The sequence below is a fragment of the Cetorhinus maximus genome, chromosome 14 (genome assembly GCF_964194155.1).
Source record: "Cetorhinus maximus chromosome 14, sCetMax3.hap1.1, whole genome shotgun sequence".
Taxonomy (NCBI): domain Eukaryota; kingdom Metazoa; phylum Chordata; class Chondrichthyes; order Lamniformes; family Cetorhinidae; genus Cetorhinus; species Cetorhinus maximus.
This window is the reverse complement of record NC_135892.1, coordinates 47,988,438-48,013,629: the sequence shown is the minus strand read 5'-3', so window position 1 is coordinate 48,013,629 and position 25,192 is coordinate 47,988,438. Positions and strand designations below refer to the sequence as shown.

Genomic DNA, 25,192 nt, shown 5'->3' with positions numbered 1-25,192 from the left:
CCAGCATTTGTCCCCGGACACCACCCCCCACTCAGCACTCACCTCCAAGGCTGCCCAGCACCTGCCCCCAGACACCCCTAATTCCGCCTCAGAAGTCGCCTTCAGGGCCAGGCATCACTCACCTCAGCTCCCCCAAAGTGAAGGCTGCCAAGTGCTCCACACCTTACACCACGCATGACCACCCCCCCACCGGCACAGAGTTCGAGTCCGCCACCACTTTATTGGACCGTGGAGCAGTTGGACTGCACACGTTGTACAATCTCCTCACCAACGCTGACCATGTCACAGTCACTGCTGGAGGTGCTCACAGCCCCTTGTAATCTCAGCATCCAGCTTGGACCAGTGTCCCCCATGTCGCAGGCTGACAGGGCAGCCATGCAGCGCACTCGTCTCTGGCCATCCGAGGGGTGACCATCACTCTCCGGGAAGCATTAAGGGGCGGTCACACAGGGCCAGGAAAGGTGCTAAGTACAGCCATGATAACCATGTCTCTTTTTCATGTGCAGGAGGACCACATCGGGATTCATGGGTCCTGGTGACCTAGCTCTATGCCTGATGGCCTACAGAGACCGTAGACGGCTGAGGAGAGAGCGACTGAGGCTCCTGGCCACGCAAAGGCAGGAGCAGCAACCTCATGAAGAGGGGGCAGCAGGGGTTCCCGCACATGCTGCCCAGGAGCGACAGCGAGCTGTGGTTTGTCAGCGCCTAGCCACACCCAGGGTCCATAGACGCCGCCTGCCATTCCTGCAGATGACTCAGAACCAGTGTTGCCAACGTCTGCCCATGTCTAGGGACCTGGTGGTTCACATCTGCCATTTACTGCACGACTTGATGCCAAGGGGCATGGAGGGCATCCACTGCTCAATTTCTATGCCAGTGGCTTTCAGGGCTCCACAGGTGACCTCTGTGGGATTTCACAATCCGCCACCCACAAATGCATCCATGAGGTTACAGATGCCATCTTCTCCAAGGCACACAACTTTGTGCATTTCGTCCGGGACCGGGACAGCCAGGATGCAAGGGCCATTGGATTCACTCTGATCTCGGGATTCCCACAGGTGCAGGGTGTGATTGGCTGCGCTCATGTGGCGCTCAGGTCTCCATCGCTACACTCAGTGACTTCATCAGCCGCAAGGGCTTCCACTCACTGAACGTGCAGCTGGTATGTCAGCACCAGAAATGCATCCTGCAGAATGCGCACGGTTTCCAGGGAGAGTGCACGACGCCTACATCCTGAGTGGCTTACAGATCCCTGCAGTCTTCCAGGGTCCACAGAGGCTGCAGAGTTGGCTCCTTGGGGAAAAGGGCTACCCACAGAGGCCATGGCTGATGATACCCATGCAGTGGCCTCAGGCTGCAGCAGAGCGAAGGTAAAATGAGGCTCATGCTGCAGCTCGCAACTTGGTGGATGCCGAAGATGCAGTTCTGGTGCCTGGACTGGTCTGGTGGAGCCCTGCAATACAGTCTGCAGAGGGTGTCACGCATCGTCGTTGTCTGCTGCACCCTTTACAACCTGGCGCTCCAACGGGGAGAGGAGCTGGCTGAGGAGGAGCTGCACATCTCCTCTGATGAGGAGGACGCCGACGGGAATGAAGGTGAGGGGGTCCTCGGTGGTGATGATGATGGCGATGAGGCTCTCGTACTGGCCAGACAAGGCAGGCACGCTCGGGAGGCCCTCATAGCTGCCAGATTTATGGAGGATGATGACGCCATGCAGTGAGGTGTCCCTATAGATCCTCACATCGCAGTTGTGAATGTCTGACTCCAGTCTAGCCTATGGCAGTGCCAATACCCTCTGTGAGAATGCTCCTGTCATGGAGATGCAGTGGAGGCCCTAATAGTTGCTCGACTGCAGGACAATGATGACAATATGCAGCGAGGACACTCCATAGATCTTCACATAGCCTCTGAGAATGTCTGACTCCTGTCTGGCCGAGGGCAGCTCGCTTGCGCTCCATGATCAGGGTCATCTCAGAGACGCAGCCATGAAACTTTAGATGCATCTGATGCTGTGTCTGCCTTCAGCACCTCAGCCCTTTAGGAGCTGGTGCACATCATCACTGGTCACAGATGCTGGTGTGATTATGTTCTTTGAAGATGTGACAAGCCAAGTGGATAATGGGGATCCTGTAGATGTAGTATATCGGGACTTCCAGAAGGCCTTTGATAAGGTACCGCACAAAAGATTAATACACAAGATAAGATCACGCGGAGTTAGGGATAATATATTAGCTTGGATAGAGGATTAGCTAACTAACAGAAAGCAGAGAGTCAGGATAAATGGGTCTTTTTCTGGATGACAAGCTGTAACTAGTGGGGTGCCACAGGGTTCTGTCCTTGGGCCGCAACTATTTACAATCTATATTAATGACTTGGAGTCAGGGATAGAAGGTACTATAGCTAAATTTGCAGATGACACCAAAATATGTGGGAAAGTAAGTTGCAATGAAGAAATAAGAAATTTACAAATGGATGTGGACAGGTTAGGTGAATGGGCCAAAATTTGGCAGATGGAGTTTAAAGTGGATAAGTGTGAGGTTATCCATTTTGGTCGGAAGAATAAAAAGGTGACTTATTATTTAAATGGAGAGAAATTTTAGAATGCTTCAGCGCTGAGGGATCTGGGTGTCCTCGTGCATGAATCGCTGAAAGCTAATATGCAGATACAGCAGGTAATAAGGAAGGCAAATGGAATTTTGGCATTTATTGCTAAAGGAATAGACTGCACCTAGAGTACTGTGGATAATTTTGATCCCCTTATTTGAGGAAGGATGTAATTGCATTGGAGGTGGTTCAGAGGAGGTTCACTAGATTGATTCCAGAGATGCGGGGCTTGTCTTATGAGGAGAGATTGAGCAGTTTAGGCCTATACTCGCTAGAGTTTAGAAGGAATGAGAGGAGATCTAATTGAGGTGTATAAGATGCTAAAGGAGATAGACAAAATAGATGTGGAGCGGATGTTTCCCCTTGTGGGGCATTCTAGAATGAGAGGCCATAGTTTTAGGCTAAGGGGTAGTAGATTTAAATCAGAGATGAGGAGGAATTACTTTTCTCAAAGGGTCATGAATCTGTGGAATTCACTACCTCAGAGTGCAGTGGATGCCGGGACGCTGAATAAATTTAAGGAGGAGATAGACAGATTTTTAATTAGTAACGGGTTGAAAGGTTATGGGGAGAGGGTGGGAAATTGGAGTTGAGGCCGAAATGAAATCAGCCATGATCGTATTGAATGGCGGGGCAGGCTCGAGGGGCTGAATTGCCTACTCCTGCTCTTCTTATGTTCTTATGGGAGCCAGCCCCACCTTAAAGGCGCTGAGAGCACACAGAGAGAATAAGTGAACTCTGTGGCACCTGCCCACTACATTCTGGCAGCAATGACCAGCACTGCCGAGGTGCAGGCATCAATAATGTTTCCAGGGAGTGTGAGGCTGGACCATCACTGTGGCCTGAAGGCTGCACAGAGCACTGGAAAGAGGCCCTGGACCTAGACACCTCCCTTTTATCTCGTGCAGAAAGGTTTCACATCTGAGTGACAAGAGCACTGCTCATCAGAACAAGGAGCCACAGGCAGGGAGACATTCCTAGGAGTCTATTGACAATAGTGAACAGTATGTACAAGTGATCAACACCCATGCCCAGGCTGTGCAACTACTTTTACCTATCTTTCCTAACCCTGCCGCTACATCTTGTTGCTCTCTGGACATCCACAACGGAGGTGGAGGCAGCCTGCTGACTGTGACGCCCTGTCTGTGATGACTTTGGCGGGTGTCCTCTGGAGGGCCGAGACTTGGAGGGCCCCGACCTGCTTTCGGGGTCTTGCTGTGTGGCAGTGGCACCCACCTCAGCCTATGAATCTGGAGCTGTGCAGATAACAGGAAGAGGGGATTCAGAAGGGACGGTCACTCCCAGAGTCACCTGGGTGGATGGTCCTGGAGTGTGCACCTGCTGATCCTCCTCCCTATGGCTGCCCAAGGGCCCCTGGCTGACTCTGTGAACAGAAGGGGTAACTGGAGTGAGGTCGAGCTGCCCAGCACCTCTCTCGCTGTTGGAAGCCAACTATCAGCGATGGAGTTAAGCTTGCGCAGCAGTGCAGGAGCGACATCCTGGACCAAGGTCTCCATGGTGGCTGCCATCCTGCCAGTGTTGACCTCGGTGCATTGGCATGCTGGCGCTATCACCTTAGCCTGAAGATGGACGGACTCCTCCATCGTGCCTTGTAATCTGAGGAGTGCAGCAGACACCCCTTCCTGATATTCCCGAGCTTGCCTTTGCAGCTCCAGCAATTGTGACATGACCGAGTCCAGAGGCTCGTCATCATTAGATTAGAAGGGGCACCTGGGTGTCCTTGGGCTGGCATGAACAAGATGGCCCGAATGGCCTTCTTCAGTGCTGTAACTTTTCTATGGTTCTGTGGTTCTATCTGATTCGGACATAGCAACGTTCTGGCCTCCAGCAGTCCTCCAAGTGCTGGGGACCTGGGAAGTCCCTGCCTCCACCTTCTGTGGATCAGACAGTGTGATATGCTCACCAGATTGTGATCCCAGGGCTACTCTAAAGCTTGGTCCCACCGAGGTGTCTGTCTCTGCACTGGTGGAGGGTGTGGGTGAGCGCTGTGACGGGACTTCAGGGAGGGTGCCTTCAGATTCCTCTGCAGAGGTTTCTTCGGAGCTTGATTCATGAGTCATGGACTCTGTCAGCTGTTTGGCAGATGTACCAGCGAAAACAAGGGGAGATAATCAGTGCATGGCAGTGGCCTGTGAAAGAGGACACATCACTCACAGCATGGTTGTCTGATGGATGTTGCACTGCTGGACCCTCACTTGGTAGAGCAGTGCCTGCTTTACCGTCAGCACAAGAATGGTTCTGGTCATCGCCGGCCAGCTGGATGGCTCTGTTTTCGAATTCTGTTAGACCTTTGATCTCCGGCTTCCCTCCATCTGTCTGCGATCCTTCCCTCGTGTTGTGTGCCAGTTTGTCCTACGTGGATAGAGATAGGGAGGGTGTATCAGGATGCTTGCCGGGCCAGATGATGAGTCTGCCTGGCCTGTGTAGGTGATGAGTGGTCCCATGGACAGGATGAGGACAATGACGGTGTGTGTGAGAGAGTGAATGCTGATGTCCCTTGCACTGGCAGTGAGTGAGGGCCCTGTGGATGTGTGATGGGTTTGTGTGTGTGAGTTGGGAGTGATGAAAAGAGTGACTTACCCTGGCGGAACGGAGGAGATCATTCATCCTTTTGCGGCACTGCCTGGCTGTCCTCCTTTGCAGGGCATTTGCGCTGACCACCGCTGCCACCGCCTCCCAAGCCGGGCTGGTGACATTGCTACTCGTCCTGTGACAAGGGTGGGGAGTACAGCAAATCCCGTCAGGCCTCCACAGCATCCAGCAGTCGCTCAAAGGACCCGTCGCTGAAGCGGGGGCTGCAGTCTTTTTCCCTTTGCTGGCCATGTCTCCCAGGCAGCGGTGGTGAGCTGGTAGTGATGAGCGCTCTCTTTAAAGATAGCAGCTGGCGTGATGCAACGGCAGGGCGATGGCGGGTGAGTGAATGAGAGCCCGCTCACCATGGAAACAGCGTGTTTCACGGGAATGAATAAATAATGAGGCGGCCTTGGGACGACACAGCAAGAGAAACCGCCATTTTCGTCAGTGGGTCAGACTCCATCTTACCCGCCTGCTACTGCACTTAGTGCAATTCTGGGAAAATTCTGCCCTATGGGCAGAATTTTGCTCTCGGATGGCAGGCGCCGACAGCCGACCCCTGCCACCGAAACGGGGCCCGCCACCATTTTGAGTGGGCGGGCCAATTAAGGCCCACCCAGCGGCCTGCCCAACAGGAAGTGCTATGCGCTTCCTGTTCCCGGGGGGGGGGTAGGGATTCCCCAACTGTCAAAATGCGCTCTTTCATGCATGCGCGCGAAAGAGCGCACTGCTCCCTGAGGCAAAGTGCTGTCTCAGGGAGATTAGTGACAGGTAAGAAAAGTCAAAAAATAGAAAAATTAAAAAATTATTAACATGTCCCCCTCATGTGATAATGTCACACGAGATGGGACATGTTAATAAAAAGGACATTAACTTTATTAGACATTTTAAAAACGGACATGAAACCTCATCCCGCCAGTGGATGAGGTTTCATGTATTATCAGAAGCCCGCTGGGGCTCCTGGCCTACCCACCAGCCTTAAGGTTGGACGGGCAGGTCTTTAATTGTTTTAATTATCCTGTCAATGGCCTCAATTGGCCATTGACAGGTCAGCGGGCGGACAGCTGATTTCGCTGTCCGCCCGCCTTCCTAAAAATTTAAATGGACCGGGATGACGTTGGGGGTTCCTCCCGACGTCATTCTGGGTCATTTTCCCGTCGGCGAGCGGGCCCCGCTCCCAAATCGTCGACGGGAAAATTCAGGCCTATGTATTTTTTTCATAATTTTACTCCATGGTTTTGTTCCAAAGATCAAGTGGGAGAAATTGTCACCAATGCATTTATAGCATCACTACACACTGAGCAATTTTCACTCCACACACAGTTAGAGAAATCCCCACATTTCTATACAGATTTTTTAAAGTTGTATTGTAATCATTATTATAAAACAATCTTTAACACCATATGCTTCAATAAAAAGCGACACTGGAAGCTGAAAAGGAATATGATTCTGCAAGAATTAGATAATTCCCAAGTCTCCATTAAAGTTTGGACATCTTGATGTTATTTGTGTAACAAATGATCATGTAATGAGCATACGTGGAACTGTTAGGCACGGTTAAAACTATTGTTCAGATTCATTTAAATTATGGCACTGATAGCAGTTACAAATGATTTAATGTAAAATGAATGCATATGTGGGCGTTATGGATGTGGATCCTGATATGGCAAACAGTGCAGTTTAAGAGGTTGGATTACTTACAAAATCTTGGATGCTGGGCTCTTCAAACTCCATGAAGTGGCCACTTCTCTCAAGCAGTCTGTTCAATGTAGCACCCAACAGAGAAAAACAAATTTTAAATAAAACTGATGTGTTTATATCTTATCAAATAGACTGTACATACTGATATAAAGCATCATCGAAATGAAGCTTTCTCATGTTTCTTTAATGAATGTACAAGTGTGGCCAGTTTTTGATTTACTCTTGTCCAATTAACCTTTAGCACCTGACGTATGCAACAATATCTGCTGGTTCCATAATGTCAGTGCATAAAAGCAATGTGCAGTGATATTTGTAGCCAATAGAAAGCATTAAAAGAGTTCACTGTTGCTAAATATTTAAAATTCAAACAACCTGTGTCGTACACTTTAGCCTTCAGTTTAACCTTGCAGTTAGTCTCTTTAAGTGCAGTATATGTTAGTTTAATACATTTTGATCTAAGTTGAAACTAAATTAAATTAGACCAGTGATAAACAAACACACATTTATCTCCTTTGTACTGACATGGAAAAAGGGAAACTTCTGACCTCTGGAGCGTCGTTAGCCGGAGGTACCCCAGAAGATGCGCTGGGTGACCCCCCTGGAAGTCCCCATGTAAGGATTACATGGCAATTGCCTGGGAAGTTCAGATTTCAGTTGGCCAATTACCCTGCACTGGGAACCATCTGATACTCCGATTTAAATCGGAGACTTCGGATGGTTCTAACTGTCTTGCCAGAATGGTTACTCAGGAAAAGTTAGAAGAATCAAAACCACTCCTAACTCCTGGGTAACTATCATACTGACACCTCCAACGCCCCTCCCCCGTCCCCAACAGCTACCCTCCTGACCCTCACCTGCTTATTACCCTCACGACCCCCCTGACTATCCCCCAACCCCAGACTCCTTTCCCGACCATCTCCCCAATGACCACTTGACCCCAGCACCCCCAACTCCAACCCACATTTAAACCTACCTGCTTTACAACAGCTAGTCTTGTAAAAAAAGGGGCGCGGCTTCAAAGCCCCTGACTCTACTGCATACGACAGAGAGGCTTCCTAAACAGCTGCACTGCACTTTTCTCACCCGGCCTGGGTCGGAGGGTCGGATGAGGAAGGCGCAGCTCCTGACTAAAGTAAGTAAGAAGCTATGGAATGGCAATCCGACTGATTTCCACTCCATGAGTGTTCTGGCGCTTAAAAGTATCTTTTGCATCTATACTGGAATGCATAGGTGTTTACTTACCAACAATACCTAGCATTTATATTGGGTCTTTAATGTAGTGAAACATACAAGGTGCTCCAAAGGAGTGTAATTAAACCAAAATTGACACTGAGCCAAACCAGGGTCGTTAGGACAGGTGACCAAAAGCGTAGTCAGAAGTAGCAGATATCGCCAGTGGTAAGATTCAGTGCTGCTGTTTCACTCCACTTAGGAATGCTTTTAAGGAAGGTGTTACAGGATAAGAGAGAAATGGGAAAGGTGAAACAATTTAGGGAGTCAATTCTTGAGCTACAAAATTAGACTAAGGTGGCATGATGATGCAGCAAGTTTGATCTTGTTGTCATAGGACAGTAAAACATGGCTTTGTGCCAACAATCCTCAACCCACTGAGTTCCTGATGTTTGTAACAACACAGTGGGAAAATAAATTGGGAGGATTGAACAATATGCAAAGTCACCCTGGTCTGCTCATGTGGGCAGTTTCAGAGCAGAGATGAAGGACCTAAGAGCTGGCTCCCTGAACTGTTCTCTTGATCATTGTACAAGAAACAGAGAACTGTTAAATATCATTTAAGATATCAGAAGAATATTTAAAAGGCCCAAATTAATTTTTATGTGGAGACAGTGAAATAAAGGAGATCCTTGGATTGTAAATCTGTACAATGGTAATATAAGATATAGAAGATAGCCCTGTTGTTAGCCCTGATAACATGCCTATAATTAAGAACAATTCATAAAGTTTCTATATTCTTGCACATTCACCCCCACCCCACCACCACCCCCCCCCCCCCAACCTCCACCCCCACAGTCCCTTCTCCTGCTATCCTGATGATGCTGCTTCCTTCATTGGGCTTAGATCCATGCATGGGGAAGTGGCCAACTTACGGTACCTTATTTATGTATCCAGAATTCATCTGTGAACCCTGGCTGTGTGTGCCAGCACGATGTCCAGCTCGGGGGGACATCACTGCTGAGCCCAATTCGACCCTCAGCTGACATTTGAACATGCTCATTTCCAGTAGCAGCAATGTGAATCATAGCTGTTTGTGCTGCATTTTGTTTCAAAAAGATTGTTAAAATCTCGAAGCAAACCAGCATTCTGTGTACAAGTCCATCTCTTCTAATATCTAGATAAGCGAGCGCATGGAACTGCTGCCACAGAATTAAAGATCCCCAAGCATACGTAGCTGAAATGAATAAATTTACATTAAATGGCAAGACGGTGAGCTTGATTCACTTGAACAAAGCTTACATTTACATTTCAGTCAGTAGAACAAACTTTCTTCTTTATTGTCATTTCCATGTCCATTTTAGCTGATAAAGGGGAACGGGAAAATGACCTTGGCTTTAATTGTTACAACAAAGGACACATTTCTCTTCTAAAGCAAAACAACTCCCTCAGCCTGATTCAAATGCTAATAAAGACAGAACTGAATTGGTGGCTGACTTTCTCTCGCAGACGGCCAGCTTCAATTTTACTGTGACCATTCATCCATGTGACGAAAAGAATTTATAGTCCAAATTCCAGATCAGGTACTGCAGTTCATGGTTCTGGAGCATGAACCATATCAACGCCTGCTTAGTCTTTCAGAATCCACTGCACATATAGGTAGTTTGATGTTAGTGCACTGACACTGTTGTATGAATTTTCAATAAAGGAAAGTAAATGCCTACAGATTATTTAAAATCAGAGCACTCAATGACAAGACTAAGAAGATTCCTGTTTTTTTAATTTCCTGTTCATTAAATACAGAGAAAGAGCAAGAGAAAAGTGGGACACAAGAAAGTGTAATGGCATATCATTTGATTTGCATTAGAAGAACAATAAAAACAAAGACTTACCTTTGGGCTTCTGCCATATTGGCAAAGGAGCGCCTGTACATCTGATACAGCTTGTCAAGATACTGCTCTCTGTGATGAGGTTTCTGTTGCATCTTTTTAAGGCTTTTCATCTAATAAATTGGTAGAATCAAAGTAAATATGAGAAAATACTGTGTAAACATTAAGCATACTTGTAATTTAAAAAAAAATGCCACTGAAGCAATTATCCCAGAAAACAATTAGTAGTTGCCTTCCCCATGTGGTTTAAAAGGATAAATTGCATCAGGGATGGGTCACCATTACTGAGCCCAGGCCTGCCCTCACATGACAACCATGTATATGCTCTTTCAGTGTGGATCATTGGATAGAGATCAGAAATGAAAACTCAGGCTCGTACCCCACCTCTGTAGCCCAGGGGCAGTCAGGCTATTTACAGCAGCTCTATTGTGACTGAAGCTGAGATTGGCTAACTCAGTAGATGCTTGAAATGAAATCTTAGGCCTCCCTAGTTTTATATGGTCCACAAAAACTACAACTGGTGTATTTAAATACTAAGCCGCAAAGCTTCCCTCTCCATAAATCCTGGGACTGTGATTGGGATCTGTGGTGTTGCATATAATGGTGAATGTGTTAAAAGCTCAAAGCTATCACGTGGATAGAATTTCCACAGTGATATCCTTACATCCCGCTGTAAATTCAGCAGAGAAACAGTGGGCAGAACTTTCTGCCTGTCAGGCAGGCGGGCCCAACCCAATCTCCGGCGGGCAGGGAGCCGATCCCCACCGGAGAAGCGGGCCATGCCGCCATTTTACATAGGCGGGCCAATTAAGGCCCACCCAGCGTGACGTCCAGCGGGAAGCGCTATGCACTTCCTGTGTGGGCGGGGGGATTCCCCAAAAGCAAGACTGCGCCTTTCGCGCATGCGCACAAAAGAGCGCACATCTCCCTGAGGCTAAGTGCTGCCTCAGGGAGATCGCTCCCATGTTGAAAAATATTAAAAATAAAAAAAAAATTTCCTAACATGTCCCCCTCACGTGACAATGTCACATGAGATGGGACATGTTCATAATTTACATAATAACTTTATTAAAATTTTTGAAACCCTGCATGAAACCTCATCCCGCCAGTGGACGAGGTTTCATGTTTTTTATATTGCCCGCCAGGGCTCCTGGCCTCCTACCAACCTTAAGGGTGGACGGGCAGGTCCTTTAATTGTTTAAATGATCCTGTCAATGGCCTCAATTGGCCATTGACAAGTTGACGGGCCCGCAGCTGATTTTTCTGCGCCCCCGCCTTCCTGAAAATTTAAATGGGGCGGGATGACATCGGGGGTTCCGCCCAACATCATCCCGCATCATTTTACGTGTCGGCGAGCAGGCCCCGCCCCCTGCTCACCAACAGCAAAATTCTGCCCAGTATAAATGGTCATTTCTCTGAGGCTTTCACCAGCATTACAATGGGGCATCAGGGAGCTGCAGTGGCAATTGTAGCCCATTGTTCATGTTAAAATTATTGGCCAGAATTTGCTTGAAAGAAATGGCAAGTTAATGGCACACTCTATTGTTTGTGTGTGAGACCAACACAGAAATTTGTGGTGAGGAAGAGCAATCCTGTAAGTGGGAAATTGTCATAAATTAATGCATGTTTTGTGTTGTACCTCCATGAGCATTGCAAAGATGGGAGCCTGGCATTAATCTCCCATGACTTCCATGAATCTGCTGGACTTCCACCTTAAATATGAATTAAACTCACCACAGCAAGTTAGGATTGCTATTTCATGGCATAAGGACCCTGATAACATATCACTCAATGTTGGAGACGCGGAAAGTGGAAACTCTCCAAGGCTCCTTAGACAGCACCTTCCAAACCCACGACCACTACCATCTAGAAGGACAAGGGCAGCAGACACATGGGAACACCGCCACCTGGAAGTTCCTCTCCAAGTCACTCACCATCCTGATTTGGAAATATATAGCTGTTCCTTCACTGTCGCTGGGTCAAAGTCCTGGAACTCCCTCCCTAACAGCACTGTGGGTGTACCTACACCACATGAACTGCAGCGGTTCAAGAGGCAGCTCAACACCACCTTCTCAAGGGCTTTTAGGGATGGGCAATAAATGCTGGCCTAGCCAGTGAAGCCCACATGTTTTGAATGAATAAGAAAAGTGAATCTCACTCCTACAGGTAATAAATTGTTCCGAAAGAGATTTTTTAAATTCTTATTTTTCTTTTTTGTCTGTTTTCCCACTCTCTTAACCTAATCTTTTTTTTCCAACTTTCTTTGTTTTTCTGTATCTAATTTGACTCTAATTCACCCTATTTCCTTCTCAGCCGTTAAATTTCAATCGTTAACCATGTATTGACCAAGGTCCCAGATGACCTGCTGAACCATTATCAATTCGTACTTCCAGAAATTGGCCATGCAAAAATAACTGCAGTTGAAGGATGAGGAAATATAATTCAAATCTCAGTGCACACCAAGAGATGCCCCCACTCCAGCAAATTCTGGACCTATAATTCTACTTTTCTGTCATTGCTTTTGTAGCTATACATTAATGAGCTATAATTTAATAGTCAGTTGTTCTGATGTTTGAAGTTATTAATATGCACTTATACATCAAAAGCTCAAGTTGGCCTAAACCACTCAATGCAATAAGAGGGGAAACCAGTAACAAAAAAAGTCAGTGCCCACAGCAAGCTGGACACTTGGGGAAGTGAAGGAAAAAAGCTTGGTTTGCAGTTTAATAGTCACCTTCATTATTAGCTACCATAAATTAAGTTGCTGAATTCCAGCAAGCCTCAGAGCCAGAAACATGCAGATAAATTCAATATGGTACATTCAGAACATTGAAAATCCTGGAATTTCTGAATTAATTTCCATAAATCTGCCTCCTCGTCCAGCCCCTGACAGTGGAAGGCAATGGCAAACCACCACTGACCAAAAAAAAAATGCCAATAAAAATGACTCAGGATGAAGCATCAGCAGACAATGTGCCAAGAAGTTGCCTTCAGGCAGAGCACTCATGGAATAGAATGGAGCACACAACATAGATAGAGCTAACAGTCGATCTGACATAAGTGGTGGGAAAACTACTTGAGACCATTATCAAGGACAAAATTAACTTGCACTTGAAGGAGATAATAAGGGATCACCAGCACAGATTTGTTAAAGTAAATCGTGTCTGACTAACACGACTGAGTTCTTTGATGAAGTAATAGGGTTGATGAAAGTAGTGCAGAGGACACATACATGGCCTTTCAAAAGGAATGTGATAAAATATCACATAACTAGACTTATTCAGAATATAGAAGATGGTGACATTAAAGGAAAGATGATAACTTGGGTATGTAATTGACTAAGGGATAGGAGGTAAGCAGTAGTGGTGAATGTTTCTTTAACTGGTGAGAAATATGTAATGGGGCCCCCCAGGGGTTGGTATTAGCACTATTATTTTCCTTGTTATAGAAAAATGAAATAGACTTGGGTATAGGAAGTGCAGTTTCAAACTTGCGGATGATACCAAAGTTGGCAATGTAGTAAATGGGGGCAGGATGGTAGTAGATCTTAACAGGACATAGACAGACTGCTGAAATTGGCATGTACATGGCAGATGCAATCTAATGTGAATAAGTGTGAAGTGATGCACCTTTGGAGGAACAACATGAAGAAGCAGTATAATCTAAATTTTGAGGGGTGGGTATATATTCACAAATCTTTGAGGATAGCAAGACAAGTTGATAATGTGGTTAAGAAATTGTATAGGATATTTGGCTTTGTAAATAGGCCATTCAGACATAAGCATGTGCTTTGTCTGCCTCATGCATCTCTAGATGTGGGAAAAGAACCAAGAAGGGAGACAAAAAGCAGGAAACTATAGGCCAGTTAGCCTAACATCTGTTGTTGGGAAAATGCTAGAGTCCATTATTAAGGAAGAAACAGCAGGACATTTAGAAAAGCTTAATGCAATCAAACAGAGTCAACATGGTTTTGTGAAAGGGAAATCATGTTTGACAAATTTGCTAGAGTTCTTTGAGGATATAACAAGCAGAGTTGATAAAGGGGAACCGATAGGTGTAGTGTTTTTGGATTTCCAGAAGGCATTCAATAAGGTGCCACATAAAAGGTTATTGCACAAAACAGGAGCTCACGGTATTGGCGGTAATGTATAAGCATGGAATGAGGATTGGTTAACACACAGAAGACAGAGAGTCAGGATTAATGGGTCTTTTTCAGGTTGGAAAGATGTAACTAGCAGAGTGCCACAAGGATCAGTCCAAGGGCCTCAATTATTTACTATCTATATTAATGACTTGGAGGAGGGGGCAGAATGTAATGCATCCAAATTTGCTGTTGATACAAAAATAGGGGGGAAGGCATGTTGTGATGAGGACATAAGGAATCTGCAAGGGGATATAGATAGGTTGAGTGAGTGGGCAAAAAAATTGGCAGTTTAATGTAGGAATGTGTGAGGTCAAGCACTTTGGCAGAAAGAATCAAAAGGCAGGCTATTATTTAAATGGAGAGAGAAAAAGTGCAGCACAGAGGGATCTGGGTGTTCTTGTGCATGAAACACAAAACGTTAGCATGCAGGTGCAGCAAGTAATTAAGAAGGCAAATGGAATTTTGGCCTGTATTGCTAGGCGGTTGGAGTTTAAAAAATAGGGAAGTCTTGTTACAACTGTACAGGATGTTGGTGAGGCCACACCTGGTGTACTGTGTGCAGTTGTGGTCCCCATGTTTAAGAAAGGATATACTGGCATTGGAGGCAGTTCAAAAGAGATTCACTAGGCTGATTCCTGGGATGAAGGGGTTGATTTATCAACAACGGCTAAACAGGTTAGGCCTTGAAGTTTAGAAGAATGAGGGGTGATCTTATTGAAACGTACAAGATTCTGAAGGGGCTTGACAGGGTAGATGTTGAGAAGATGTTTCCACTAGTGTGGGAATCTTGAACTAGGGGACATAGTTACAGAATAAGGGGGCACTCATTTAAAACTGAGATGCGAAAGAATTTATCCTCTCAGAGAATGTCTGGAATTCTCTACCCCAGAGAGTTGTGAGGCTAGATCACTGAAAATATTTAAAGAAGAGGTAGATAGATTTTTGAAATATTGGGAAGTTGAGGGCTATGAGGAGCTGGCACAAAAGAGGAGTTGAGGCCTGGGGCAGATCAGCCATGATCTCATTGAATGGCGAGGCAGGTTTGAGAGGACAAATGGCCTAATCCTGCTCCTATTTCTTATGTTAAGAAAAAGAAGAAACATGCCATTGAATACAAAAACAAGGAAATTCATCTGCCTTTACAAATCACCGGTTAGGCTTCAGCTAGAGTATTATGTACAATTCTGGCCACCAAACTTTAAGGAGAATGACAAAGTCTTGGAGAGGGTACAGAGGTTTTCCAGATGATACCAGGGTTCAGAGACTTCAGTTATGAGGAGAGATTGTAAAAGCTGCAATTGTTCTCCTTCGAGCCAAGAAGGATAAGGAGAGACTTAATTTCAAAATTCTGAAAGATTTTGATAAAGCAAGTAGGAGAAACTGCTTCCTCTGGCAAGTGGATCACTAACCAGAGCTCACAGATTTAACAGAATTACAAAAGGAATTTGAAAGGAAATGAGGATTACTTTCTTCATACTCAGGTTTGTTAAGATCTGGAATGCACTATTTGAAAAAGTTGTATAAGTATGGAAATGTCAGTACATGTGCACATAGCTGGAGAGCCTGACCTGATCAATACAAGTAGTGTAGGTAAGTTAGCCTAGACTTGGTTAATATACATAGGGTAAGTAGAACAACCTCAACTTGGTCAGTATAAAGAGAGGTTAGATGTGATCAATGCAGGTAACTGGTAGGAGAATCTAGGCCTCAAATACAAGTGGTATAGCTTAGCAGAAGAGCCTGACCTGACCAATACGTATATGAACATTCATTATTCCAGCTACTCAGGCCCCCTCCCTCATCTCTTTTCCCGATACATTGAGGATCACTGCCACCTCCTGCTCTCACCATGAACTGGAATATTTCATTGACTTAGTTTCCAGTTTCCAACCTTCTCTCACCTTCACCTGCTTCATCACTGACTCCCTTCCCTTCCTCAACTTCTTTGTCTCCATTTCTGGAGATAGGCTATAGTTAAAATTCACAACAAACCCACAGATTCCCACATCTATCTTGACTATACTTCCTCACACCCTGCTTCCTGTAAAGGATTCTATTTCACTCTCCCAGTTTCTCTGGCTCTGTCGCATCTGTTCTGATGATGCAACTTGCCACACCAGCACTTCTGATTTGTCTTCCCTTTTCCTCATGCAAGGATTCCCACCCAGAGTGGTTGACAGGGTCCTCCACCATATCCAATCTATTTCACGTACTTCTGCTCCTTCCCTTCACTCCCAGAACCATGGTAGGGTTCCCTTCATCCTTACCTTCCACACCACCAGCCTCCGTATTCAATGGATCATCCTCATCCCTTCCTGTCGGCTCCAGCACGATGCTACCGCCAAATACATCCTCCCCTGCCCTCCCCTTTCAGCATTCCGAAGGGACTGTTTCCTCTGTGACACCCTGGTCCACTTCTCAGTCACCCCTTACACCCTCTTCCTTCCCCATGGCACCTTTCTGCGCAAGGGTAGGAGATGCAACACCCCTCCTTTCACCTCCTCCCTTCTCACCATCTAAGGCCCCAAACACTCCTTAAGTGAAACAGCAATTTACTTGTACTTCTCTCAATTTATTATATTGTATTCACTGTTCATGATGTGGTCTCCTCTACAATGGGAAGATCAAACGCAGATTGGGTGACTGCTTTGCAGAACACCACCATTCAGTCCGTAAGCATGACTCTGAGCTTCCTGTTGCTTATCATTTTAATTCTCCACCTTGCTCCCAGCCTGAACTTTCTGTCCATGGCCTGCTACAGTGTTCCAATCAAGCTCAACGCAAGCTCGAGGAACAGCAGCTCACCTTTCGTCTCAGCACTTTCATGCCTTCTGGACTCAACATTGAGTTCAACAACTTTAGATCATTACCTCTGTCCCCATCTTGTTCTGTGTTTTTTTTGAGGTTTTCTTTTTGCTGGCTTGTTTTTTTCTTTATCCCTTCATGCTGTGTTCAGATGGCTGCTATATAACCATTCACGCCTCAAAGGACACAACCTTTGTTTCTTTGCTATATCCATTACCTCTCCATTGGCTTTTGCACCATGAAATATTTTGTTAGTTAATCTCTCCTGCCCTCCACCCTATCATTTTTCTTATTCATTCATGAGATGTGGGCTTTGCTGGCTGGGCCAGCATTTATTGTCCATCCCTAGCTGCCCTTGAGAAGGTGGCAGTGAGCTGCCTTCTTGAACTGCTGCAGTCCATGTGGTGTGGGTACACCCACAGTGCTGTTAGGAAGGGTGTTCCAGGATTTTGACCCAGCGACAGTGAAGGAACAGTGATATATTTCCAAGTCAGGATGGTGAGTGGCTTGGAGGGGAACTTCGGGAGTCAGGAGGTAAGTTACTTTTCGCAGGATTCCTAGTCTCTGACCTGCTCTTGTAGCCACAGTATTTATATGGCTAGTCCAGTTCAGTTTCTGGTCAATGGTAACCCCCAGGATGTTGATAGTGGAGGATTCAATGATGGTAGTGCCATTAAACGTCAAGGGGCAATAGTTAGATTTTCTCTTATTGGAGATGGTCATTGCCTGGCACTTGTGTGGCGCAAATGTTACTTGCCACTTGTCAGCCCAAGCCTGGACATTGTCCAGGTCTTGCTGCATTTTGACATGGGCTGCTTCAGTATCTGAGGAGTCACGAATGATGCTGAACATTGTGCAATCATCAGTGAACATCCCCACTTCGGTCCTTATGGTTGAAGGAAGGTCATTGATGAAATAGCTGAAGATGGTTGGGCTGAGGACGCTACACTGAGGAACTTCTGCAGTGATGTCCTGGAACTGAGATAATTGACCTCCGACAACCACAATCATCTTCCTTTGTGCTAGGTATGACTCCAAACAGTGGAGGGTTTTCCCCCTGATTCTGATTAACTTCAGTTTTGTTAGGGCTCCTTGATGTCACTCAGTCACTTGCTGCCTTGATGTCAAGGGCAGTCACTCTCACCTCACCTCAGGAGTTCAGCTCTTTTGTCCATGTTTGAACCAAGGCTGTAATGAGGTCAGGAGCTGAGTGGCCCTGGCGAAACCCAAACTGGGCATTAGCGAGGAGGTTATTGTTAAGCAAGTGCTTCTTGATAGCACTATTGATGACCCCTTCCATTACTCAGACCTTCCCTTCTGATCTTCCTGCCACTCCCCTCTATTGGCTTAAAAACTCTTGCCTCTCTATATTTCTTCAGGTCTGATGAAAGACCATTGACCTGAAACATTAACTCTGTTTCTCTCCATAGATGCCTCCGGACCCACCTATTGGAGGCACCTGCTCCCCTCCCCATGATTTGAACCCCTGCCTTTAAGTCCCCCCCACCCTCTAAAACACAACCCCCAAGGCCCTCCCTCCCTCACTGGAGTCTGCTTGCCAGGCCTGTCCAAAATCCCTAGACTTACCTCAAGTCTGGGATCCATGACACTTCTTTGGGGACTGCTTATGGTCCCAGCGGTGGCCGCTACTCGGTCCTGGCACTGCTGGGACTACAGAGCTGCTGGCCAATCAGATTGGCCGACAGCTCTCCAGGGCAGAACTTCCTCCCAGATATGGACGGAAGTCCCACTCTGACTCAATTAAAGTTGCCCCAGCATAATATTGCTATGGGGCAGCTGAGCTTCGGGTGGGTGGGTGACTATGGACTATTTGGTTGGGAGGGGACAGGGAATACATGCCCCTGTAAAATCCAGCCCAAAGCTTCAAGAGAGCTGGGCAAGAATTTGGGAGGCAGTAATGTGATCAAGGAGTTTGCATAGAAAAGGGAGGTTGGAGATTGGATGGTAGGCTGCATGGACAGTGGGGGACAAGGCTGTTTTCTGAGGAGATGGCTGCTGGCAGCTGATCTGAAAGGGAGGTGAACAGCACCTAAGGAGAAGAAGATATTTAAAATATCAGCTAACATGGCACCCAGGAAAGTAAATTGGGCGGACAGCTGTTTGGAGGGAATAAGGCTGAGAAAGCAAAAGGTTCTGATCAATATATGTGGTGCAAGTGGGAGAATGTAGACCTGATCAATACATGTGGTATAGGTGGAAGAATGTAGACCTGATCGATACATATGGTATAGGTGGGAAAATGTAGATCTGATCAATACATGTGGGATAGATGGGAGAATGTAGACCTGATCAATACATGTGGTATAGGTGGGAGAATGTAGACCTGATCAATACATGTGGTATAGGTGGGAGAATGTAGACCTGATCAATACATGTGGTATAGGTGGGAGGAGAGTCTGTCTGGCAGATGATAAGTAGGATAAGTAACAGTCGGCTTGGACAGTTGTGGCACCTTGTAAGCAATTCTGATAAACAGAAAAGTGCAGACTACTCTCTCATTAATGTGTGAATGCCTTGATTTTGTTGCAGCATTGTATCATTGCAAATTAGGTTTTACACTGTATTCAATTCTCTTTGATTTTTGTATTCTCAATGAATTTCTGAATGGACAATAAAGTTTGAATTGAATTGGGAAGCCGTTCCAAATCACTGGAATTATGGATATATCCACTATTCCCTCCCCTTCCATATGTCTCCAGGGATAGATACATATCTTAAATCACTGCCCCACCAATAGATTCACAGCCATAAGATGCATACCTAGCACCGTATCCACACCTGTGAAGGCTGATGAGGCTATTAAAGCAGACATACATACCTAAAGACTGACAGAGATCAGATGCATCTTTCATCAGATTACTAGCATCTTCAAAGAGTGCATAAGCAGCTGCTGGTAGACTGACAGGGGTCAGATGTATTTCTGGAACCCTGTTAAACCTAACAAATGACTGAGACTTGCAAAAAGCCATGCCACAGCCATTGGGAGACTGACAGAATTTGGATCTTTCATCACTAGACCATTGAGTGCGATGTGTAACATTTATAAATAACATCTGCCATTATTGCTGGTGCTACAGTTGCAGACATCTACTATTAACCTCAAAACAGGAAACATCTGACAGGAAGTTGAAAGTAGCATTGTGAATGCACAGTACCATGATATGGCACAGCATGTGGTTGTGTAGGTGAAACAAGATGTTAGATCTGTTGTAAATGCATGAATTAGTTTGCTAAAGGGCAGGGTTTATGTTCTCTATGTGCCTGTTAATGTACTATCACTATTGTTTGTGTGTAACATTGAAATGTTTTTGTTCTTTTTCTCCCCATTTCTAAGAGTGATTAATGCTGGAGTATGGTTCCATAGGCAAGTGAGTACCTCCCAAAGTGCCCATGCTAAACAATGTAAGGCCATGCTTTCCAACCTACCCAAGCCGGACTCTATTTTCACCAGATGCCCAGTATCAGAAATGGCAACCCTGGAGATTTTAACTCTTCTGGAGCGCCCAGGAGGTGTTGGTAATACCGTTCCAACTGCTGCTGCAGCTGAGATCAGCCACCTCAGCACAGAACAGTAACTGAATCTGCGACCTTCTCACTATGTATATGTATGAGGGGAAGCTGCACCATTCCTGGAAGCACTGCAATACCAGGTTGATGCTTGGAGTGGAAGGAGCAAGCCCCTGTTCTATCTCCCTGATCGAAAATTCAATTTAGTATTTGGCCGCCAGATAGGGGACGTATCAGATATTAAACTGCTAGGAACAGATACCACACTTGATCTTAGCCAAAAGGCTGAGCAGGGGGTTGGTTAGAATAGTTGGCTAGACGGTTGGTTTGTGGTGTAGAGTGATGCCAACAAGGTCGGTTTGATTCCTGTACCGGGTGAGGTCATCCATGAAGGCCCCGCCTTCTCAACCTCACTCCTCACCTGAGGTGTGGTGACCTTCAGGTTAAGCTCAGCACCAGTCATCTCTGTCTAATGAGAGAACAGCCTATGGTCCTCTAGGACTACGATGACTTTTCATGTATATGTATGGCTTAGTACACCACCAGTTGTGATTTGACTCACCAGACTTTCAGGGGTGACTTAGTAATTAACAAGCACAATGAGTTTAATTATCAGCAAAACAAACAGTCAAACTTTAGGATCTTCCCCCATTGCTCCCCTCTCTCCACTTGCTCCAAATCCATCTCCCTCTTCCTCTTGCTTAGTACTTGGACTTGGCAAATGGTGGAAAGCTTATCATCAGTGTTGGGTTACGTGGAAGCTACACCAGAGAGACATTCCTTCATCCTGCCCGGCTCTCACTGAGTGTTTCAGGAAAAGCTAATTTTTTGCGTCCTCAGGGTAGCAGATTATTTATCTGATGACCGTCTCCAAACAAGTGCCAGATATCAGAAGATGAATTTACAAGTGTAGGTGAAGTTTCCCATGCAATTTACACTAAGGTGTGCTGGATACTCTTGAGATTGAGTTTCAACCTCCAAGACTGGTTTCAAAATATCAGCTATTAGCTGACTGCATCTATTTTTTGGCTGTATTCACTTACTTCAATCAATCTGCAGCTCTTGAATTCTCTTCTGTGCTCTCTCATCGTTAAGCGCTTTGTTTCTTGACTGTCAGCTAACACTGCTTTCGCCATTATGGTCTCAGCTGCTTTTAGCAAATAAGTTGGCGAATATCTTGTGCGAAGTAGATTTTTAACCTGTACCTTGTAGCAATTATGTAAGTGAGGCAGTTACTGCATGAGCTAGCGTAAGCGGTTTGCCCGAGACTGAAGTGCCAAGAATTGGTGAATGCATCCCCCTGGTGGCTCAGAGAATTCATCTTGTGAATAGCCAGGCCACGCATTCAGGAAGATCCCAGGTTTAAACCTTGACGTACACTGAATTAGCTGCTATCTACATTCTGGGGGGGGTTACTATTGAGCAGAAACTGAACTGAAATAGCCATATAAATACTGTGGCCACAAGAGCAGGTCAGAGGCTAAGAATCCTGCAGTGAGTAACTCACCTCCTGACTCCCCAAAGCCTGTCCACCATCTACAAGGCACAAGTCAGGAGTGTGATGGAATACTCCCCACTTGCCTGGATGAGTGCAGCTCCCACAACACTCAAGAAGCTTGACACCCTCCAGGACAAAGTAATCTGCTTGATTGGCATCCACGAACATTCACTTCCTCCGCCACTAATGCACAGTAGCAACAGTGTGTACCATCTATAAGATGCACTGCAGGGACTCACCAAGCCTCCTTAGACAGCACCTTCCAAACCTACAACCAGTACCACCGAGAAGGACTAGGGCACCAGATACATGGGAACACCGCCACCTGGAAGTTCCCCTACAAGCCACTCACCGCCCTGACTTGGAAATATATCATCGTTCCTTCACTGTCACTGGGTCAAAATCCTGGAACTCCCTCCCTAACAGCACTGTGGGTGTACCTACACCAGATGGACTGTAGTGGTTCAAGAAGGCAGCTCACCACCACCTCAAGGGTAATTGGGGATGGGCAATAAATGCTGGCCCAGCCAGTGAAGCCCACATCCCATGAATGAATGAAAACAAAAATTTCAGGGACATGATTCCAATAGACACTGCAAAGTTTTAATCGGCAAGGCACAGGTTCAGCTGCTGACAAAGGTTAAATCCAGAAAAATGCTGGCATGTCAGAAACCCGGCTTGATCCCTCTCGCTTCCTGCTTTTACTGTGGCACATTCAGAAGCGCACGGGAAACACCCGTGGAGATGTCGGATCTCTAATTTAAGTGTGCTAACAGGCAGCTAATAGTGAATTTAAGCCAGCATTCTGGTTTTAACAGCCAGCACACAGGTTTCTGAAGCTGTGTGAAACTCACCATGGTCAATAAGGTGAGGATTGATGCTTCTGTGAAATTGACAGGCTAGAAGACCTTTAAAGGCTGAAACTGTACAGCTGCTTTCCTACCTAAGTGAAAGGCTTATGCTTACAGGACTTGTTCTGCAAGTGTGCTTTCACTACTTTACAGGTGATTGCTAACATCTGGATGTCATTTTGCCGACCTTGGACTTTACTCACCCTGATCTGCACTTGCTTGCTGTCAACCTTCACTGCAGCATGGGAACACCATATACAACTCGATCTTGGACCTCTGATGAGGAACAGGAGGAGCAGCAACAACAGCACCAACAACATCAAGAGCAGCAGGAGCGTCACTATCAGCTGTCTTCTCCTCAGGAGAGAAGGGATAGACCCAGAGCTCCAGCTCGAAGGAAGGGATTCCCCTGGCACAGGGTAAACAGGCAGACGATTAGATTTCTCAATGTGACTGAACAACAGTGTCCTAGGAGGCTCAAACTTTCACGCAGGTCATATCTGCTGAAATATGCAACCTCCAGGAATGAGATCTCTTTCCCAATGGACCAAGTGGGCAAGCATTGCCAGTAGCCAGTAAGGTCACCACAGCCCTGAGTTCCTTCACCACTGGCTCCTTCCAGGGATCCAATGGCGACATTTGCAGGATTTCATAATCTGTTGCCCACAGGTGAATCTCCCAAGTGACTGATGCCATGTTTGCCAGGTCTGTCACTTACATCCATTTTGCTATAGATGAGGACATTCAGAACCCAGGGTTCTTAGATTTGTGGCTGTGACTGGATTCCCCCATTTACAGGGAGTCATAGGGCTAAAAATGTGTTTGTGTAGTTCTGCTTCAATGTCTTACTAATGTTGACTCCCCAGGAGCAGACAGTACCACAGGCTGCTACCTGCACAGCTCACACAGAGTTTCTTCATTGATATTAAAGGAGAAACTCATGCAGGCAACACAGGTAGCAGCTAGCGATGCTGTCTGTCCCTGGGGAATCAACATAGTCTACATAGCACTGCATTGAAGCGTTGCTATGTGAATAAGTTTTAGCCCATTGGCAGCACACTTCTGGCAATCTGCAAGCCCTCAGATCAACAGTCTTTGCCATTCAAAAGGAATCCCATTCATCAATGTTCAGACTGTGACTCAGTTAGTGGCACTTCTACCTCTAAATCAGAAGGTTATGTGTTCAAATCCCACATGAGCACAAAAATCTAGGCTTACAGTTTGGATATGCTGTCTTCCTTTTGAGACATTTAGCTAGAGCCCTGCCTCCTCTCTCAGATGGGTGTATATGAATCCATGGCACTATTTCGAAGCACAGTTCTGGCCAGTATTTATCCCTCAGTGAACATCACAAGAATGGGTTTTCTTGTCACTATTATACTGCTGTTTGTGGGAATTTGTTGTGCACAAATTAGCAGCTGCACTTCCTACATTACAACAGTGACTATACGTCAAAAGTATTTAATTGGTTAGAAAGCACTTTGAGATGAGCTGACAGTGTGAAGGGTGATATGTAAATGCAAGTCTTTCTTTCTGGTTTGTGGCCACTGGAAGGTTTGATGTCTTCAGTCTGCACCATTCACACCTTCCACAGGCCTTTGCACCTCCAAGCACAGTGAGCAGGTGGCTCTTTGGGGAGTTCCTTATCCAGTAAAGAAGTGGCTGATAACCACAGCCAAAGCCGGATGAACACAAGGTCGATAATTGAACAAGCCATTGCATTGTTGAAGACGTGATTCAGGTGTCAGGATTGATCTGGGGGTGCCCTTCGGAATGTACCAGCAAAGATGTGCAGAATTGTATTGTTCTGATGGCTTTGCGCGACATTGCAAAGAGAACTGGAGCTGCAGGATGAGGAAGGTGAGGAACACTTTGCATTCTCAGAAGAGTAGGAGGAAGCTGATGAGTCCAGAGTGCCTCCAGCCGCTCACCCAGCTGCCAGAATAGCCTGCAATGGGCTCATCCTGGCACAGTTCAGATAACTTAAGTGCCTGAAACTTTATGGCCAAACCCACTGTTGCCCTGGCACCCCCTCCTCAACCCCCTCACCGCCCCCAATACAAATCATTCCCAAAGTCACAAATCCCTCCATCTCATTCACACCCTTTTCTCATCTTCCCGTTTGGTCATATCAGTCCTCTCAAGGTCACTGTCTATTTGGAAGACGGGAGGCAACCAAATGGAGATGACTGAACAATGAGCACTTGAAATAATGTCTATGACTCACTTACATTTTCCAATACATTAAGGCCGCTCTGACATGCCGGACATCCTTTCGATTTTTACCAAGGAGAATATTACAGCCTATTCCAACATCCATGTAGGTAAGCTCTTTAGAAAGAGTCACGAGACAGTGATTTCGTGCAGGAACCTGTTCTCCTGATCACTCCTTCCCCTTGAACCCAGC

The 25,192-nt window shown here is 46.1% G+C and overlaps 1 protein-coding gene and 1 non-coding gene across 5 annotated transcripts in view; both read right to left on the bottom strand.

Moving 5' to 3' along the window:
• LOC144689633 (uncharacterized) overlaps positions 1-25,192 on the bottom strand; it is a 188,791-nt gene that overhangs the window by 16,310 nt on the left and 147,289 nt on the right. For all 4 annotated transcript variants that reach the window (XM_078556874.1, XM_078556877.1, XM_078556875.1 and 1 more), the window contains 2 exons: positions 9,963-10,072; positions 6,901-6,958 (listed from right to left, as the gene is read on the bottom strand). In XM_078556874.1, the coding sequence (XP_078413000.1) occupies positions 6,901-6,958; positions 9,963-10,072 (168 nt within the window). The remainder of the gene's footprint in view (positions 1-6,900; positions 6,959-9,962; positions 10,073-25,192) is intronic.
• On the bottom strand, positions 20,543-20,733 carry LOC144690234 (U2 spliceosomal RNA). The gene has a single exon (XR_013578826.1). It is a non-coding gene; the product is annotated as a U2 spliceosomal RNA (small nuclear RNA).